The 21,211-nt window shown below is 45.0% G+C and overlaps 1 protein-coding gene across 1 annotated transcript in view; it reads right to left on the reverse strand.

The window, feature by feature from the left end:
* Nucleotides 1-17,073, reverse strand: part of rgs7a (regulator of G protein signaling 7a) — an 85,251-nt gene extending 68,178 nt beyond the window's left edge. The window contains 1 exon segment of the mRNA XM_056291374.1: nt 16,996-17,073. Within this exon segment, the coding sequence (XP_056147349.1) occupies nt 16,996-17,073 (78 nt within the window).
* Nucleotides 17,074-21,211: the final 4,138 nt, after the last annotated feature.

The following is a 21,211-nucleotide window of genomic DNA, read 5'->3' on the forward strand; positions in this document are numbered from 1 at the left end:
AATATACATAGATGGCTACTGTATCCCTTACAAAGCATGAATAACTGAAACTGGCACGACGGCCCAGTGGTTAGCGCTGTCGCCTCACAGCAAGAAGGTCCTGGGTTCAACCCCCGGAATTGTCTAACCTTGGGGGTCATCCCAGGTCGCCCTCTATGTGGAGTTTGCATGTTCTCTCCATGTCTGCAGTGGGTTTTGCTCCAGTCCCCCCCCCCACCATCGGAAAAAAAGACATGCGTGTTAGGGTTAATAGTCCTCTGTCTGTGCCCCTGACCGAGGCATGGCAAGACGAACTGGAGTTGGTCCCCGGGGGCTGCACGGTGGCTGCCCACTGCTCCTAGCTACACAGCTAGGACAGGTTATAAACGCAGTGACAGAATTACCCCACGGGGATTAATAAAAAGTAGTAGTAAAAAAAAGAAAGAAAAGATATTCTTCCATCAACAAGTTTTCTACTGAAGGTGAACTATCAGTTGCTTCGAAGTCCAACTAAGGGAAGATGCATCGTACAGTGTAAAGTTACTCAGCGTATTAAGGACAAGGTTGTCAGCTTGTCAGATCAGCCAAATTTGATAGATCAAGGTGCCGCAAAAAAGAAAAAAAATTAAGGGAGATAAAAAAGCGTGATGTCCAAGTTTGTCCTCCATTTTCGTAATTGGTTCAGGACACCTTGATGGGGTTACATTTTGCCAGCACGTGCTAGCATCCATCTTGAACCTGACACATCCTTCCTTCGCCCCGACTTACACCAACACAATATCAAGGAAGAACACGAAGTACTCAGCTGCCATCAAAGGCAAGGCGAGCTAGCCTTAAGAAATCCAATCGGCGTGTAGCAGGGGATAGATAGACCCTTCCCACCATATCCTAATGCATTGTTAAAATCGACCTTGTTTTTTTTTTACTCTGCACCAGCTTGTAAGCATCCATTACCCAGCTTGGATAATACATTTTATCCTTTCTCCAGCAAAGACGTCATGTACAAGGAATAAAAAAGAGCAATATAAATGTCCAGATGGTCTGGGTTAAGGCTCTATATGAGCATTGAAAAGGCTGTTAGCCATGTCTAGTCATCAACCTAAAGGCAAAAAAAAAAAGATAGTGAATTTGATTTGTGCATTTGTGCTTTACTGCCAGATAGATAAGAAAACACTGTGTCTACCAGAACTGAGGCACTGCACTGCAGGCTGTCTTTAAGAAGAGCCCCTTCGTTGTAAATGTGCCCATAGACTCAAAGATACACCCCAAAATAATGCAGAAATAGCACACACAAACACACAGATATGAACACAAACACACACACACACACACACACACACACACACACACACACACACACACACACACACACACACACACACACACACACACACACACACACACACACACACACACACACACACACACACACACACACACACACACACGGAAACATACTCAGTGTTCAGTTACTCTTCTGGCCAGGGATGTATTAGACTTGCTGTTGAAGTGACAGAGATAGTGGCGTATGACGGACTGCCGGTGTGGTTGTCATGGGAATGCCATCAGTCACCATGGCAGAAATAAGGGAGGAGGTGAGTGAAGGAGAAGGCAGGACAGAGAAAGCGCAGCCGCGCCAGACACCATTATCCATAGGCATGTCATGTCTCAGTTAGTTACCAGGAGACAAAATCTCAGCCTTACCATGAGGGAAATTATGTCAAAGATATTTCCTCCAAAGCAATGAGACGGCATATTTCTCTCAGGGTGTGTTAAGAACTTCTTTTCTTGAATAGCGCATATACAGCATCCTGGGCTCCACGCAGTCGAGAAAAAGGTCACCCCAACTTGTCACCAAGCAAATCAGCAATTCTCCTCATACCGCTGTGATTAATCACACAACTTTGTTCACAAAGTTGGAACAGAGGGGCGCGTTTTCATTCGATGAGTGATGCCAATTTTCCCGAAACTCAGAACATAATTTAGACGAACAACAAAATGCCCTTCTTTCAAGTACTTGGAATCAGCCTTAATGGAACCATGTCATCGCACATAGTTTGCTAAAGCATCAGTGGCTGATATAAAGATTTTGGAAGCAGGAAAGTGAAACTGAAATAGTTGGATCCTCAGTGTCCCCTGAGTGAAAAGCAAACTTCGCTCTCTTACCCCGGCAGTGTTTTTACCATATTCTCCCCAATAAACTGCATAAGACCTGACAGGACTGTCTGACAGTCTGTTCTGAGAGGACGTGGAAGCGGGGCAGGCTGAGCTGGCTGCTGGCCCATGTGGACCGGAGGTTCCACCTGGCAACGGCCTCGCCTGGCGTTGACTGTGGTGTTTTTGGTGTCATCATGTGGAGTGCGGGGAGGCGTGTCGAGGGTGTCTGGCTGGGAGGGCTGGCGCTGGATCGGCTGGGGGAGCCTGGTCTGCTGCGTCCGGTGGGCCCGGGGACCATGGCCCTTGCCTGGAGCTGTGCCCGAGAGGGGAAACACCGAGGGCGGTCCTGACCATAATAAAGCAGGAGCAGGTAGACTCAAAATGGTGGCCTGGGTTTGACCAGCATATGCTGAGCCACTGATAGCGGTGCTTGTTAAGCTGAACTAATAGTGTGAGGCTGTGAGCCTCGGTAGGCTGAGTAGGCTGCAGGTAGAAGCAGCTCTAAGCACCGCAACCACATGAGCAACATGTCTTGTCTGCCTCAGTGAAGACCAAACGACTGCGCTGCATTAAAAAAGACATTTCCGTTTCAGTCCGACAAATTTGAAGCATACTTAAATGCACCCTTTGGTACAACTGCCGCCTGACTTTGGTTATTTTGGTGGTGTGGGGTTGCACTGTGGCAATCAACTATCAAAGTCTCATGCCAAAGATATGACTGCATTTGAGAAAACACCTCATGGGAGATGCACAGAGCTGCAGGGGGACCATCCGGCCAGTCAATTTGGGTGTAAAACGCCATAGCCAACTGCTGCTTGTTTCGAGCGTGCCCAGTAAAGCCATGAGTCACGAGTGAATCAACACTTCTCACTGGAGGAGAGATGATTGTGCTTTGGCAGAACCTTAATACATTGCTCTCTTTCTCTGTGTAAGGATAAAAGCCCTGACTAGAGTGGCATGGGCTCCGACTAGGGCTTTGACAACTTCAAAGAGACGAGAGGGATGATAGGGGTGGGATAAGGAGAGCGGGTTGGATGCTTGGCTGGCAACGCATTACACACCAGAGGGATGTAGAGGCATGTGTGTGTGTGTGTGTGTGTGTGTGTGTGAGAGTGTACATTAGACATCAGTGCGTGTGTATGTGCACACATGCATGCTCATATGTGTGTGTGTGTATGCATGCGTGCATGCATGTGTGTGTGTGCATGGCAGAGAGCTGGGAATAGATAGATAGAGAGGGAGAGAGAGAGAGAGACATAGGCAGAGCAAAAGCTGGTGCGGTATTGGGAGTGTGTGTGAGACATCAAAGAGAGGAACTGAACAAAAGAGGGCATGAGGCTGGGAGGGGAAAGTGAGAGGGACAGGGAGAGAGGGAACGTGGGAGAGACAATGAGATGGAGAATGAGGAGGTGTAAACGCCAGACTAAGAGGCGCACAGAAAAGAGTTCACTGGCCTAGACAAACAGACAAAGAGAGAGAGAGAGAGAGAGAGAGAGAGAGAGAGAGAGAGAGAGAGAGAGAGAGAGAGAGAGAGAGAGAGAGAGAGAGAGAGAGAGAGAGAGAAGAAGCAAAATAATTGGCGATAAAGTGAATTGATGTCTCCCAGAAGCAGTTTAACACATTCTTGCATCAAGCCTCCCAAATACACCAAAATACAGGGGGAAGTAATGAATTAAATACCCTGCAAGGAAGCTAACAAGACTCCTGCTTCGCTTTACATTTGAAGGCTATTGATGTTTATAGGCGGTTTCAGCTATAGCAACGATTAAGTGCTGCTGTGAAATATGGTCGTTTATGATAAATGCATTAATTCCTCTTTTTTTTTCTTTCTTGGCAGAGTCTTGGCAGAATCCCCTCCCTGGCCCAGACTAATGAGTGATTTTGTATTTTAGAAGCACAAACCTCTGAAAAACTTAACTGTTTGGCATCAAGTGAATTGATCTGGAACTGTTTATTTGCAGAATTAGCACATTAATCTTAACCAATTATACAATATTGCTTAATGTAATTTTCCATTAGCACCAACTCTGAGTCTTGTTCATCACATGATTCGTTAATAGGTGCGTAACACATATCCATCCACACATATCTTTGTCACACTAGCTCCTATATACAAAGATATAGAATTCGATTTAACCTCTAACATTCATTGTCCTTACCCAGACTGTCTCAATAAATTGCCCCAATTTCCTACAAATTTCATGCCTTCTTCATTTTTGTGTTATGTCTCATTGCGCAACACAAACTAAATGCATATAAATGCTATCTTACCGAGTGTCTTGGTATTCATCCACCTGTAATGTACAGTGTAAGATGAGCAATTACTGTGTTTGGGCTAACGGTAAATGATGCTGGAGATGGCAGGAGCTAGTAAAGAGAATGTGTCTGGGAGATGACAGACAGGCAGGCTAGATGACTTGGTCATTAAACGAGTGAGCGGACCGGAACCTCTGACATGTCCAGACATATAGACAGACAGGTGGAGCGGGCAGAGAGAGGTAGAAGGGAGGAGAAGAAACAGGCCCCACTCCAGAAACACCACCCATCCCTCAGGCTGGATTCAGAAACAGATACACAGGAGAGATACTAGCATTAGAGAGTGTAATAGAGACTGAGGACAGCTGAGATGCAGATGGTGTGCTATGGCGGTAGTGGGATGGGAGAGGGCAGAGGAGAGAAAAAAATGGAGGGAGTGAGATGCAAATAAGAACAAGGACACATAGATACTTTGCACAGACACACATCTTTGCCGTAAGGTGAATGCAGAGAGATGCAGTGAAGTTGAGTGAGATAGTCATCGATATCTATCAATCCGTTTCTGTCTATCTATCTATCTATCTATCTATCTATCTATCTATCTATCTATCTATCTATCTATCTATCTATCTATCTATCTATCTATCTATCTATCTATCTATCTATCTATCTATCTATCTATCTATCTATCTATCTATCTATCTATCTATCTATCTATCTATCTATCTATCTATCTATCTATCTATCTATCTATCTATCTATCTATCTATCTATCTATCTACCTATCTATCTATCTATCTATCTATCTATCTATCTATCTATCTATCTATCTATCTATCTTTCTAGTGAGCCTACTTAGCCCAAAAATCCAAGCTCTTTGAGTGTGAGTGCCTGGCTTCCAAAGTGGGTGGGCCTAGGCCCACCCAAGTCGACCCATGGCTACACCACAGGTTTCCATGTCTCCTTCGGTGGACTGCTGTGGGTAGACTCCCTGTGTGTTTGAGTGATGAGTCTTGTGTGACGACTTTTAGCACAACGAGGCTGCTATTATAGTGACCTCATGTTGAAAAATAGTGTAAAATAGTGTGCCGAGTAGCAATAGAAATGCTACCGGTGCTCGGTTATTGTTGGCTCATATAGGCAGCTGGGTTTTGACTAATTAAAATCTTATTCGGAGCCTTTAGTGGGTGGGGTTGAGTACTCATCGCAACCCTTTCATGTACCAAGCTAACAGACTGAAGAAATCTACACAACAAATTCAAATGATCAAAATCAGAACAACAATAAAAAGCACTGCCACACAAACAGACTCCAAAAAATATCAGCAAATGAGGCACAGGCAAACTTACAGCAAAGCACTCTAGATAAGAGACGCGGACATGCCAAGTTTTATTTCTTTTACTAAAGTATTTTATCTGTTGTCTTCTGTCGTCTGTTTGAGATCTGACTGCAGATGAGGGGCACTATACAAACTCAGATTATATTATATTTATTCATTAATTTTTATTATTATTAATATTATTATTATTATTATTATTATATTAATAATATCTATCTGACATCTATCAGTGACTGTGATTGTAAAACATATAGTGTAATATCACACTCTATTGTGACTCTATAAAGTCTATAGTATTGGACTCGATGAATTAACGGCCTATCCAGAGATATTACTAAGAGGACGGTCACCTGATTGCCCACCCTTTCTAGTCCCAAGCTCACATATTAAAGGAGCCTATACAAAAACACCAACAGCAGTTAAATGCACTGTAATACAAATAGGCTGACAAATAACAGCGAACAAGGCACACATAAATTCACAGAGGAGCACTTCAGATGAGAGATGTGGAATCTATCTATCTATCTGTCTATCTGTCTGTCTGTCTGTCTGTCTGCCTGCCTAGCTATCTATGATCTATCTACTGACTATCTCAGTCCTCATTAAAATGGTCACACTGGAGAAACGCGAAGACAGAGGCTTCAATCAGTCCAGGCCGAAACCAGGGTTCTCCTCTAATCTCACATTAGATGTTGAATTGTAATTAAATGACTGTGGTGAGTGCTGAGCCAGCCTCTCTTAATGCCCAGGCTTCCTTAGCTCTTTATATAACACTAACAGACAACACTATAGACTGCATGGAGAAGGGAGGGTGCCAAGTCTGATGAGCTAAAATAGTTTTTCGCAGGCTTTGCACGAGCACCAAAAATATCAAGAATCTCTTAATGATGTCGAGTTTCAAATCTTTTAATATGACGTTACTCACTTCAGCTTCGGTCTGTTTCCCATTGAACTGGCTTCTATAGCTAGAGATTTCATGGGGCACGTTTTCATATACATATGAGATGTACTCAATATCTGATAATAAAAAAGGTCCTGGGTTCAATTCTCAGCCCTGGTCCCTCCTCTGGGGAGTTGGCATGTTCTCCCCGTGTTTGCGTGAGTTTCCTGCAGGTAATCTAGTGTCCTCCCACAGCCAAAAGACATGCAGGTTAGGTGACTCGGAGAGACTACATTGGGTGGTTGTATGGATATGTTCACCCTACGAAGGACTGGCACCCTGTCCACCTGAGATTGATCCTACCTTGCATCCAATGGATGCTGGGATAGGTGCCAGCACCCATCATGAGCCTGATCAGCATAAGTGGGTATAGATAACGGATGGATGAATGGAATATCTGATTCAAGAAAGCCCCCATTTCTGGTAAGCACAATCCTGAATTTCCCCGGTGACAGGTGCTGGTTTGGTTTGAATCAAAACTGCCAAAATTTTCCTCATGGTGAATTCTAGTATATTGTTTGCCTGTGCTTGAATAATGTGTTTAAACAGTTGCAAGCTTCACCCACCTTTTCAGCGAGCCAGCTTTAAAATCAGAATTGTTCCATCTTAACGGGTTCCTGTAAGCTGTGTTTGTGTGCATAACATTGCTGGTGCGAGCTGTAGTTTATGAGTTGTTTTTTTTTGGGGGGGGGGGTCCCTCCTTTTCTCCCCAATTGTACTTGGCCAATTACCCTATTTTCCAAGCCATCCCGGTCACTGCTCCACTCCTTCTGCTGATCTGGGAAAGGCTGCAGACAACCACATCTCCTCCGATACATGTGGCGTCGCCAGCCACTTCTTTTCACCTGACAGTGAGGAGTTTTGCCAGGGGGATGCAGCGCTATTCCCCCCCAGTTCCCCCTCCCCCCCAAACAGGCATCCCTACTGACCAGAGGAGGCGCTAGTGCAGCAACCAGGACACACACCCACGCCCACATCCGGCCTCCCACCTGCAGCCATGGCCAATTGTGTCTGTAGGGATGCCCGAACAAGCCAGAGGTAACACGGGGATTCGATACGGAGATCCCCGTGTTGGTAGGCAACACAATAGACAGCCATGCCACCCCGATGCCCTACAGTTTATGTTTAAGAGCATTTTTTTTTGTTTTTGTCTGCATCTTTATGTTTATCGATGGGAACTTGACAATTGTGGAAACTCAAAAGGTTCAGGGTACAAAGTACTGTTTTGTTTTTTTTTCCGTGATTGCAGAACACTGGGAAGAAGGAAAATAAACATAATGAGCTCTGGACTTTTATTTCAACTACTATTATTACCGAAAACAAAACACTTGTTGTTGCTAGAATTGTCATTTGCTACCCATTTGCCTCCCAGCCCCAGGTTGGGCTAAAGCTCCAACTAAAAATATGTACGAGGTGTACCCACGGGCCTCAGTTGAGGAAAGATCAATCGGCACTGGTTGTGACCATCTGCCAAATTATTGCAGATAGGGACATTTTAATGTACTATTCAGCTGAGCCCACAGATGGTGAAGCAGTTTAAATTCCGGTTTTTGCAAGCATGCATCTGCACCAGCTGCCTAGTATAATATCACACCTGAACCATGTCCCCCAGTGTCTTCCTCCCTCTTTACTCTTGCTCTTCCATCTTTAATGCCCACTTAAAGCAGATGTTTTCGTCAGATAATGCTAAGCCTGCTTGAACGGATTTCATAAAAATAGACGACACGTCTATTTGTGACAACTGGAGCCATGTGGTGTGTTTCTACATGACAGGGCACAGCACAACAGCATGGTTTCATCGTCACACAGTGTGGTCACAGTCTCGCCTAACCAGAGCTTATCGACTATTGCCTAATTTACGTGTCATAAACCACCAATTCCTCTAATTGGTGCTTAGGTATCGACGTCGGGTGTACAAAAGCGGAATAGATGACTTTGAGAAACACACAGATTTAAATGCCAATTTTCTATCCACCAGAGCTTGCCAAACACCCACACTTTCTCTCATCTCTATTGTGTTCAAACGAACATGCATGTTTTCATACACAAGAGCAGAAATTGCCCTGCTGGCAAACTGACTCACAAAGAGCCTCACTTCACAAACATCTCTTTCTGATCTGGCAATTATAGATCACCCCCCCTCTCTCTCTCTCCCTCCCTCTATCGCTCTCAAACCCCATTTCTTTTTCTCTGTCTCCGCTGCACTGATCTTCTGATTGCAGATTGGAGGAGGACAGGCAATTTCAGAGCCCTTTAATCTGTGGCTCTTAACTAAGACAGGCTAAAAATGTATTCGCTCGTTTACACCAAGTGACTGATAACGATTTGGAAATGTAGCGATCACGGGTTTGCCTGATTTAAGGTAGGTTACAGAGACACAGATTAGCCCTTTTCTATAAAATACACCCTGGCAGGGCATCCGGATAGCGTAGCAGTCTATTCCATTGCCTACCAACACAGGGATCGCCGGTTCGAATCCCCGTGTTACCTCCGGCTTGGTCGGGCGTCCCTACAGACATAACTGGCCGTGTCTGCGGGTGGTAAGCCAGATGTGGGTATGTGTTCTGGTCGCTACACTAGCGCCTCCTCTGGTCGGTTGGGGTGCCTGTTCGGGGGGAGGAGGGAACTGGGGGGAATAGCGTGATCCTCCCACATGCTGTGTCCCCCTGGCGAAACGCCTCAGGTGAAAAGAAGCGGTTGGCGACTCCACATGTATCGGAGGAGGCAGGTGGTAGTCTGCAGCCCTCCCCGGATCGGCAGAGGGGGTGGAGCAGTGACCCGGACGGCTCGGAAGAGTGGGGTAATTGGCCGGATACAACTGGGGGGGAAAGGGGGGGGGATCGAAAAGAAAAGAACACCCCGGTCAAGCATTCTTAGTTACATTTGGTTTTAAACTTGGCTTCATGTCAGAGAAGTGAAGCCTTGGTGTGTTTATAATGGCTGCAGTTCAGTGTCATTGAGATATACTGTATTACCACTATGTTGCAGCAATATAGACGAGAAGGAAAATCCTGTTCAAACAAAATGACCACTTGTACACAAGTGTTTAATCAATCAACAAATCAATAGCATGCATTAATGAGTTTGCCCCGGGCTGTTATCTCTGTTTGTCTACTACTCAGTCACACTGAGGGGAAATGGTTCAAATCTCAGCTTTCGCCCTCCAACATCCTTCTACGTCGGTGTAGAGGACACAGCTCCTCTCTGTCATTTTCTCACCGAGAGGATGACTTATAAGGGGGAAAGGATAAGCTATTCTCCTGGAAACCTAAATGCCACAGCACAAATTTAATGTGCTAAGCATGTTGATAACTGTTATCTTTGAATTAAATAAAAGGACCTTGCCTTTGGCAGCTGGAATCTATTACCATTTTTATGCGAGGTTAAGATGGTTCCCTGGCCTGTGAGTACTCTAAGGCCCGGCCGACATTGGCTTGTTCTGAGCTGGTAGCCACTATAACCATGCAAACATCGGCTAAACTTAACCATCTCAACAGGTTTCAAATTTTGCAAAATAATCAAGTCTTGGTACCATTTTTTTTTTTAGATGATTTTGCAAAGATTTATACTTTCAGTGACCAATTCATTTAGCACTGGGACAGGCACGTTATCATTTTTTTATGCCGATGTTTCAGAGGCTAATCATTATAAGTGAGTGAATTCTCAAAATCCATTTTCTGCTGATCATCGTGCCGCAAAACCATCGAAACATCACATAAAAATACCAGTAACAACCAGAATGGACAATCCATTACCGCCGGCGATACAGAAAACACTGTTTATACAAACAAGGAGACAAAGAGAACACATTTTTTTGCAAGAGCAATGGCAGTGGCAGAGCCCTCCATACTTCGACTTCATTGGCGTCTATTGTCATCTCTCTGCTGTTTGACAAGGGACCAATCACCCCAGAGATGCATTGTATTGACAGCCATGTAAGCATTCGCATGTAAAATAGTCTGAAAATAACAATAACACTGGCGATATGTGACATGTTCATTTCAGGGAAAAGTGAACACACAAAAAAATAAAGATTTATAAAACTATAAACAAGGCCTATATACAGACAGAAGCTAAGTTTGTTGCTGAAAGTACAGCTACTGGATGCCTCATGGCTGCTCGGATGCAAATAAGAGTGGGCTGTTACCTCAACTGACAGTATGGGCCACATAGGATATTCGTAAAAGTCATGTAAACAAGTCAAAAAAAAATTTTCATTTTCCCCTTTTTCCCCCAACTGTATCTGGCAACAGGCAGCACGGCGGCACAGTGGTTAGTGTGGTCACCTCACATCAAGAAGGTCCTGGGTTTGAGCCCCAGCGTGGTCCAACCTTGGGGGTTGTCCTGGGTCGTCCTCTGTGTAGAGGTTGCATCTCTCCGTGTCTGCGTGGGTTTCCTCTGGGTGCTCTAGTTTCCTCCCACAGTCCAAAGACATGTAGGTCAGGTGAATTGGTCATGCTAAATTGTCCCTAGGTGTGAATGTGTCGGCCCTGTGATAGACTGGCAGCCTGTCCAGGATTTCTCCTCGCCTGCCGCCTAATGGCTGCTGGGATAGTCTCCAGCATCCCTGCGACTCTGAGTAGGATAAGCAGTTTGGAGAATGGTGGATGGATGTATCCGGCCAATTAACCCACTCTTCCGAGCCGTCCAGGTCACTGCTCCACCCCCTCTGCCAATCCGGGGAGGGCTGCAGACTACCACATGCCTCCTCTGATGCATGTGGCATCGCCAGCCGCTTCTTTTCACCTGACAGTGAGGAGTTTCACCAGGAGTACGTAGCACGTGGGAGGATCACGCTATTCCCCCCAGTTACCCCTAGCCCCTGAACAGGTACCCTGACCAACTAGAGGAAGTGCTAGTGCAACGACCAGGACACACACCCACATCCAGCTTCCGACCCGCAGACATGGCCAATTGTGTCTGTAGGAACACCCGACCAAGCCGGAGGTAAAATGGGGATTCGAACTGGCGATCCCGGTGTTGGTAGATGGAATAAGGGCAACGGAATAGACCACTACGCTACCCGGATGCCCATCGTAAACAAGTAATTATTTAATTCTTAACAAGTAATTAAACCATAATTGGTTTTAAAATGTTATTTCTCTTTCTTCTTGAAGGCAAGAGGAATATTGCCATCAATGTGGTTAAATAGTTTCAACTATTTCTGATGCAGTTTAACATGCTTTGAGGAATTTTCTGGAAGTTGTTGCTGTGCCTTGAAACAACAGGGATGAAGTATATCACTCTACCAGTATCAAGTAAAACAAATAAGTTGGGGCATCTGGGTGGCATGGTGGACTATTCCGTGGCCTACCAACATGGGGATTGCCGGTTCGAATCCCTGTGTTACCTCTGGCTTGGTTGGTCGTCTCTACAGACACAATTGGCCGTGTCTGTGGGTGGGAAGCCGGATGTGGGTATGTGTCCTGGTTGCTGCACTAGCGCCTCCTCTGGTTGGATGGGGTGCCTGTTCAGGGGGGAGGGGGAACTGGGGGGAATAGCGTGATCCTCCCACGCGCTGCGTCCCCCTGGTGAAACTCCTCAATTATTTTTCTTCTTTTGGCTGCTCCCGTTAGGGGTCGCCACAGCGGATCATTCGTTTCCATCTCTTCCTGTCCTCTGCATCTTCCTCTGTCACACCAGCCACCTGCATGTCCTCCCTCACCACATCCATAAACCTCTTTGGTCTTCCTCTTTTCCTCTTGCCTGGCAGCTCCATGTTCAGCATCCTTCTCCCAATATACCCAACATCTCTCCTCCACACATGTCCAAGCCATCTCAATCTAACCTCTCTTGCTTTGTCTCCAAATCGTCCAACCTGAGCTGTCCCTCTAATATACTCATTCCTAATCCTGTCCTTCTTCATCACTCCCAATGAAAATCTTAGCATCTTCAACTCTGCCACCTCCAGCTCCACCTCCTGTCTTTTCATCAGTGCCACTGTCTCCAAACCATATAACATAGCTGGTCTCACAACCATCTTGTAACCCTTCCCTTTAACTCTTGCTGGTACCCTTCTGTCGCAACAAGGACAATCCTCACTGCCAGGTGAAAAGAAGCGGCTGGTAACTCCACACGTATCAGAGGAGACGTGGTAGTCTGCAGCCCTCCCCGGATCGGCAGAGGGGGGTGGAGCAGCGGAACAGCTCGGAAGAGTAGGGTAATTGGCCGGACACAATTGGGGGAAAAAAAGGGGGGGGGTCCACAAAAAAAGAAGAAAGAAAAACGGTTTGAATCGCATTTGTAAGAGATCAAAACGATATCATCAGCGGACGTCTCAGGAGCCGAGAGTCCATGTTGGATTAAATGACATGTTATGGTTTGTGTATTATTATTATTATTATTATCATGTGGTGCTTGTAAAGCTCGGTGATCCAGCTGCACAGATGTGGAGGGCGAGCAAATGGGAAGAATTCAATCAAAAAGAGTTTTGCGTTGTCTCACGTACAGGAAAAAGGGAAAATATCCCCCTAGAGCAGAGTTGGAGGGGACATTTGTAAACCGATGCCATTTGAGAGGGAGGAAGCTAAACCGCTGCTGTCAGGTCTAGTAAGACTCGACAACGGTCTAAAGGTGAGCTTAACAGAACTTCCTGTGTGACAGTCTTGAGGCCTTAGCTTAAGCTAAAGATCTGTTTGTCTGGTATTAAAGATGTAATCGGACATAGGGTGGATTTATGCTTAAAGGCGATTGGGGGGAAATTAGATATGAAGAAATCTTACTGTCGTCTCTATGTCTTCTCTCTTGCCCCATAGATGCAAGTACTCTCTCTGTGTCCCTCCATCATTCTCTGTCTCCTTTTAATTCTTCCTGTCTCTGTCCCTTTCCTACCCTACCGACACATATGTGCATGCACGCACACACACACACACACACACACACACACACACACACACACACACACACACACACACACACACACACCATGCCCGCGCGTACCCACTGGCTGGTGAAGTAAGATGTTCCCTCCTCATGCTGAGTGACTATGAGCTTTGCCAGAGCTGTTTTTGGCCTGCATGAAAAATTCAATACTCTCTTTGCAACATTCGTCCTACATTCAGCACATACACACTCACACGCGCGCGCACACCACACATAGATATTGCACACACATATCAGCATTAATCATAGGATACATGTGAGCAAGCCTGAATAAACACACACTGCATGATTTACACTGAGCTTTACATACACCGCTCATGACAGCAAGAGAGAGAAGGGATCACGTACGTAAGTTCTATACGAAACAAGTAATTAGGTAGACACAGACTATAGCTATCCAGATGCATGTTATTGTCATTTTTGCTTTGGATCACAGCAGCTCTGATTTGTCTATTGTTATTTCCTTTGTTCATACATGATTGTTTTTACTCAGTGAGCAGCGCAGGCTAGTTAACATTTTCAGGTCAGAAAATGTTGTCAGTGATTTAGGCTATAAAATTGTTTGTTGTGTGTGTGTGTGTGTTGGGGGGGGATGCCTGCACACTCATTTGTGCATTTCCATATCAGACGAGGGCAAGTCCCGAGTGAGTTTTGGCATACATGTTAATATGCTTGCAGGCTAGTTTAGTGCACACCTTTAAGTGCACACATCTTTAAACAAACTTCTAGCGATCACGTCAACACCTCAACCTAGCTTCATTAAATGGCCCGTTTCATTAAGTAGGGAGGGGGAAAAAAAGTTAGGGAGTGATGATTTTAATGGGAGGACTGTAAAAACTGCCATTCACTGGCCTCTTTTGTCAAACTCCCTCTGCTCATATTATGTAAGCCTTCATATAGAGCTGCAGCTGAATCTCACAATAGTGAGTAAATAACCAATTCACCGAGTTCAACATTTTATGCAGCATCTCCATGATAGATAGACACCATTTATGGGATTCATGAGCAGGGGTCTTGAGTAACAGTACTTGAAAATTCACCTTTAGTTACTGCAGTGCACAGGGTATACTGTAAGTGCATCTCCTCCTCTTGAGAATTTAGCCCATCTTAGAGGAACCAAATCGATGTGAGTCGTACGCCTCTGCCAAGTCATCTGCCTCTGAAAAGCATTTGGGGCACCCGCTCGTGCTAGCCGAACACACTCTGCTACGCGGTGCTTTTCCAATTTGAGTGAAATCCACTCGAGAAAAAAAGTGTTTCAACCCTCCTTGACTTCCACATCTTCCTGTCCACTGAAGTGTACGGGGGTCATCTTGTGGAGCTGAGCAGTGGCATGTGTGGTGAGGAGGTGAAACAAGGGAAGAAACGGACGAGTTGCAACGGGAATGCTTGCAGAACGGGGCGAAGAGATAAAACTGAGGCTGTGCTGCTCTATTTACAGTGGTAGAGCTGAGAAATTACTGTTAGATTATGCACTGATTTCTTATTTAATTGTGTTGCTATGTGTGGTATATATTTAAGGTTACGCAAAAAAAAACACACACACAAAAAACAAAACAAAAAACCCAAAAAAACGGCTTTCTGTTACCGAGGCTTATAACGCGGACCGAAAGAAACCAGGTAAAAATCCCTGCACGTGTCTGCTAATTTGCATGAATGGAAATCATTACGGATCCTCCATGCCGTGACTGAAAAAAATCCGGATTTTAAGATCGACCGCAGGGGAGCGGGAGAGACATGAAATGCAACTGAATAGCTAGAGAGACCACGAGTCAATATGGCCTCCTCTCCTGTACGGGATGCAACTCATGTAACATCAAAAACTGTCACAACCCCCCATCACCACCACCACCACCACCAACAACAACAACAACAACAACAACAACAACAACCACAGCAACTCTGCAGAGGAAACAAACAAGTAAGAACGGACTCAAAAAGATGTGTTCAGATGTATCCACCTCCACTACTCTTTGATATTTGGCTTCCTTTTACAAACAGTCTCACTTATTGGGCTACGGTATTGATGCAGGAGGCTACCGACGATTATGACATAGTAATAGCAAACATTACTTTCTACCGCAGGAACAGAGAGTCACTATCAGCAAATCTTATTACACACTGACAGCAATATTGCTCAACATGGGGTGCGCCCCATAAAAGACAAGCTATCTATGACACCATGCTAAGCATATCCTCTTCCTGGCGAACACAAGCTGTCACAAGATGGAATGAGAGCGTCTACCAAAAGGTGAGGAAAATGAAATGAAGAAATCAACTCAGTGCCAGAGTCCTCCGCGAACGAGATGAGAAAAGGATCACTTCATCGGTGCATGTGATGGATAAGTAGAACATTACATCGCCCGTCATCATCTTGGCTCCTACGGCTATCGCTGCTTCGGTGTGAAACTGAAGATTACATGGTAATTCAACTTTGGGATGCACAATTAAGTTAGAATCCAGCAATGCTTTACTCATATAATATATGCAGGGAAACTAAGCAAAGCACGTGTTTTCATGTGCAGACAATATTCATAACATATACCGAGGTTTATACAAAATGTACACCCTTGTGTGTGTGTGTTGAATATTTGTAAGGTAATAACAGCTTCTACGTGGGGTCTCTTGATGCTAGCTAATGCAATATTTAGAGTGGCAAATTTGTTTGCTAACCTTAGATTGGGTTTTTGCATTCAAGGACATGAAAGGCCCTGTCCCAAATCAGAAAAAAAAAATTAGCAGTGCACACATCCCTGATGTCTTCAATATATTTCTTGCGGCACCGGATAAATTTACATTTGGCCATTCGAAAAGTAAACAAAAATAAGAGTTGTTATTTTTCCTGCAGAGTATCGGAGTATTATTTCATTACTCTGTTTTGACACTAGGAGCAAAGCTGTATTAAGGTGTCTCAGCGGCAGAGCAATTCACCCTACCCCCACATCCAAACTCCCACCATCCCCCACCCCCCCCCCTCTCTCGCTCATGGAAAAAAAAAGACCTAACAGTAGAGAAATACTGCATTGACACAATAATGAGCATGTGTCAGTGGATGTCAGTGTGTGTGTGTGTTTGTGTGTCTTTGCACTTCTGTGTATGCGTCATGAACAATACAAGCATCCACGCTCTTTTGGAAATACATAAAAGCTACAGATACACTGTCTCATGGCTTGATGGACATCAAAAGCATCAAGAGTCCCCATAGCTCTGCCAGTGCTGAAATAAATGGCTGTTACTGAGATTTTCACACACACACACACACACACACACACACACACACACACACACACACACACACACACACACACACACACACACACACACACACACACACACACACACACACACACACACACACACACACACACACACACACACACACACACACACACACACACACACACACACCACACACACACACACCAAATATCGACAACCTCACCTTTCTGTACACTATCATGTTGGGCGACTCATCCGCTACCCCATTGGTTCCCTGCCCAACACTGTTGGTCTGTGCCATGATCCAGTAGGGTAATCTGCCACAGCAAATGTCAGGTGCTCCTATTTTGGACAGAGGGGACATCTCAGAACACCAGAACAAAGGCAACTAGACTCGACTTACCCTTATCTTGCCATGAAGAGGATGTGATTTGGCCACATCGCATTTCAGCATATTTGACCATTGCATATAGAACGAACATGCAGCATTTCTGGAGCTGGCCACAATTGTTTTACAAGGTCTTCGCAAGGGCACGCTTTAAAATAAAGGTGTGAAAAGCAGACTGCCACATCAGATGGGTACAGGGGCCCTGTCAAATCCCATTAACCTCAAGGAACAAGCCAAAACTTCAAACTGAAAAAGCAATGGCTGTTACCAAGTACATGTTTACGCTTCTTTCTTTTTTTTATACATATTATCATTCATTCGTTTAATGGATGCAATATGTGCAGGAATCAAGAGCTGAAATAGTGATTACTCCTGCATCGGTTGTTGTTATTGGTGGATTCAGCGGCGAGCTCCATAACATACACGGTAGCGAACTGTGGTTGAATTGGGAGGTTAATACGGGCAAGACGATGTGGTTAGTATGCAGAGAAATCACACAATGGCTCTCAGTGTATGAAGTCTACATTTCAGCTCATCCGTTTGTGCAAAGGGGCACCGTCGAAACGTGTTAAGACGGGTGGAAAGATACCGGACAGTGTGCGCATGTTAGAGGCTCATCACGCCGTCTTCAACCTCACGATACCCGCACGACAGCCTTGCAAGGATTAATCCACGACACTAAACAGCCTCTTGTACAAACGGCCAAGTCATCTCACCTCCCCGCGATCAAAATAAGGCTACACATGCTTCCCCCCACCCCCCGTCCGCCCGCCCGCCCGCCGCTTTCATTCATTCGCTGTTGTTGTTGCAGCTCCGCGGACGGCGACCGCAAAACGCCCGCACCCGTACGTACAATCAAGCCCATCTATCGTCTGTATCACACAGGTCGCCCGTAACGACAACACCGAGCAACGCCGCTCATTCACCATTTACCTGAAAACCGTAACGGCCCGAGAACAGCGGGTCCTGATCCCTGGAAGAACCGGTAGCCTGCGCCTTGCGTTCCCTATGTCAACCGGCAGACATAGGAATGCGAGGATAATTCATTGGCAAAGGGAAGAGGCAAGCTTTCGATGCAGACTTGGAAGCTCTCTCTCTCTCTCTCTCTCTCTCTCTCTCTCTCTCTCTCTCTCTCTCTCTCTCTCTCTCTCTCTCTCTCTCTCTCTCTCTCTCTCTCTCTCTCTCTCTCTCTCTCTCTCTCTCTCACGCTCTCTCTCGGGCTCTCTGTCTCTCGCTCTCTCTCTCTCACGCTCTCTCTCGGGCTCTCTCCTCCTCCTCCTCCTCCTCCTCTCAAAATGATGCTCAAAAGCGCGCGCCCGCGGCGGCAAACAGAGCTCCGTGGACGTGCATCGATCCGCGACCAATCAGGTGGAAAGAAGAAGCCACAACCCGTCCTGTAAAAAAACAAAACAAAACGCCGTCCTGGACATGGTGGTTGTACTTGTGATGGTTTAACTGTGTATTTTCACAATCGTGTTAATGTTGTTAATGTCACAGTCTTGATCAAGGACCCAGGAAGAGAAAATCGATCTTAAATTGAATGTATGTGCCAAAAAAAACCCCCTTCTTTCCTTAATCTATGGAAAATGGGTTTAGGACAAGGTGACAGCACCTAGAGTAGTTGCACGTGTCGTGTTTAATTGTTCACAGCATGTTGAAATAAATTTCCCTCCATGTGTAATTAAGTAAGCTATCATTAACGTTCATTAGAAGCAGCAGCTTTTGCGCCTTGATGACACTGTAATTCAGTCTCTTGGTACTTTGGTTTCTCAGTATGCAGGATGTGAATGTAAATTGGCTGAAATGAGCAGATATATCCATTTTACACCTGATAATCAGAAATGATGATGCAGTTATGATGATATATCTTAAAATACAACTTATGGACCACAACTGATATATTGTCTGCCATTTTATCTTAGCTGGAGGCTGGTTCTTACTCTCTGGCAGGGTGTCTGTCGGCCAGGGGTTGCTGATTAAAAGCCAAGGCCTAATTTACTGTCCTTGATGAGACAGCCAAGATGCAACGCTTTTCCCAAGACTTCTTACTTCCAAGAAATGTACTTTTAGGTATCTCGCTCAGCATCAGATGCATAATAATGTGTTATTCAGAGATCAAATGATGTCCTGTCTCAGAATACTGTGCAAGAGTTATAATCATACTTTTTGTAGTCCAGAGAAACCAGATTAGCATTCATGTCATTAACATGAAAAGTGAAAAGTCATTGTCTTAATAGTGTGAGGCACTGGCTGCTACCCTTGGCTGAAAAACTGTACAGTGACTGTTACCAAATCCGGAAATACTGAATAGTAGCTAATGTTATTTGCCACAATTTAATGCATTAAGCAACACTGCAGACAAAACAAAACAAAACAAAAAATCCTTAATCCTTCTTTCCTCCAATCTGTTGTTTGAGATCACACTGCAGTCTGAGCGTGGAAGATGACAGATGTGTCCCCCTCTCCCAACTTATGTGTCTATGTGTGGCCTATGCCCACCCTTGAAATATTCAGGCCAATGATTTTCCCACCTGCATTGGAAACCCTTATGTGACTGTAGCACCATTCTAACCTAGCAATTGTAAAAGGTAACCATGAAACAAGATAAATATCCCCAAGATTTTAGTGGCAGAGGAACCTTCGATATCAGCTGAGGTTCAAAAAGAAAAAACATTTTCTGTTTTGTAATTTTTCAGTTAGGGTGGCACGGTGGCGCAGTGGTTACCGCGGTCTCCTCACAGCAAGAAGGTCCTGGGTTTGAGCCCCGGGGTAGTCCAACCTTGGTGGGTCATCCCAGGTCTCCCTCTGTGTGGGGTTTGCATGTTCTCCCCGTGTCTGCGTGGGTTTCCTCCAGGGGCTCCGGTTTCCTCCCACAGTCCAAAGACATGTAAGTCAAGTGAATTGGCCGTACTAAATTGTCCCTAGGAATGAATGTGTGTGTGTGTGTGTGTGTGTGTTGTGTGTGTTGTGTGTGTGTTGGCCCTGTGATGGCCTGGCAGCCTATCCAGGGTGTCTCCCTGCCTGCCGCCCAATGACTGCTCGAATAGGCTCCAGTATCCCTGCGACCCTGACAGCAGGATAAATGGTTCAGATAATGGATGGATGGAATTTTTCAATTATTTCTTTCAGGAAGTATAAGCTACTATTCATGTTTTTTTTCTTTATTGAGAATGAAAATGACAAGAGTTAAATTCATCTTACTTTCATTTTTGGTGAAAAAATATGGTTTATCAGTTCAGTCAAAAGATGAAATTCTACTAAGAGTCATTTTGCTTGGAGATCTTCTCAGTGAAAACAAACCTCAGGCACTTTAATGTTCGAAATGAGCTTCGGGTGTTTCAATATTTTCAGACGTTTCCGGAAAATTTCCAGTCAGAAAGATTCAATATAAGTAAACATGGTGTTGTAATCTGTTTTTTTCCTGTTCGACCCTATACAAAATCATGTGCCATTGTGTAGTCTGGAGGATAAACTCATCATTATATATTTCTGTAGATACGAACATGTGCAGTTTGACTAGCGACCAATAGCGATAGACGTAACATTAATCCCTCCATCCATGCTGCAGCATACCGCTGTTCTCTATTTGTCAATGAACCCCATTTGATTAAGATGGCCGGCCCACAGGATGTATGGTTTTAATAAAGAAAATGGTTCAAAAATGTTGCCTAGGGCTGTAAGCGCCAACAACCTTCAGCTTCAACCTCTCAAAATATTCTCAAATTACTCAACACAACCTCAATTGTATAGAGTAAGACTAGCCAACTTACTTGATTTTCCTTCCAGACCACTGTGACTACACCAGTACTGTCAACCGGTAACTGGACAGCCAACATATTGAGTGTGTCATCAACGGAGTGCACATCGGAGCTCGCTGGCCTGACCAACGCAGCAAGGAGGAGCTCTGGGGACTGGAATCCATTGAGTCCATGTAGGTTTCACATGTATACCAACTTCATGATGGCTACTGTATACCCCTTAAAGGTCAGACTGCAGAGAGCACTTAGCAGTCAGCACAGTTATTCCAGGAGAACATAAAAAGCAGAATGTC

The sequence above is a fragment of the Lampris incognitus genome, chromosome 13, assembly GCF_029633865.1.
Source record: "Lampris incognitus isolate fLamInc1 chromosome 13, fLamInc1.hap2, whole genome shotgun sequence".
NCBI classification, from domain to species: domain Eukaryota; kingdom Metazoa; phylum Chordata; class Actinopteri; order Lampriformes; family Lampridae; genus Lampris; species Lampris incognitus.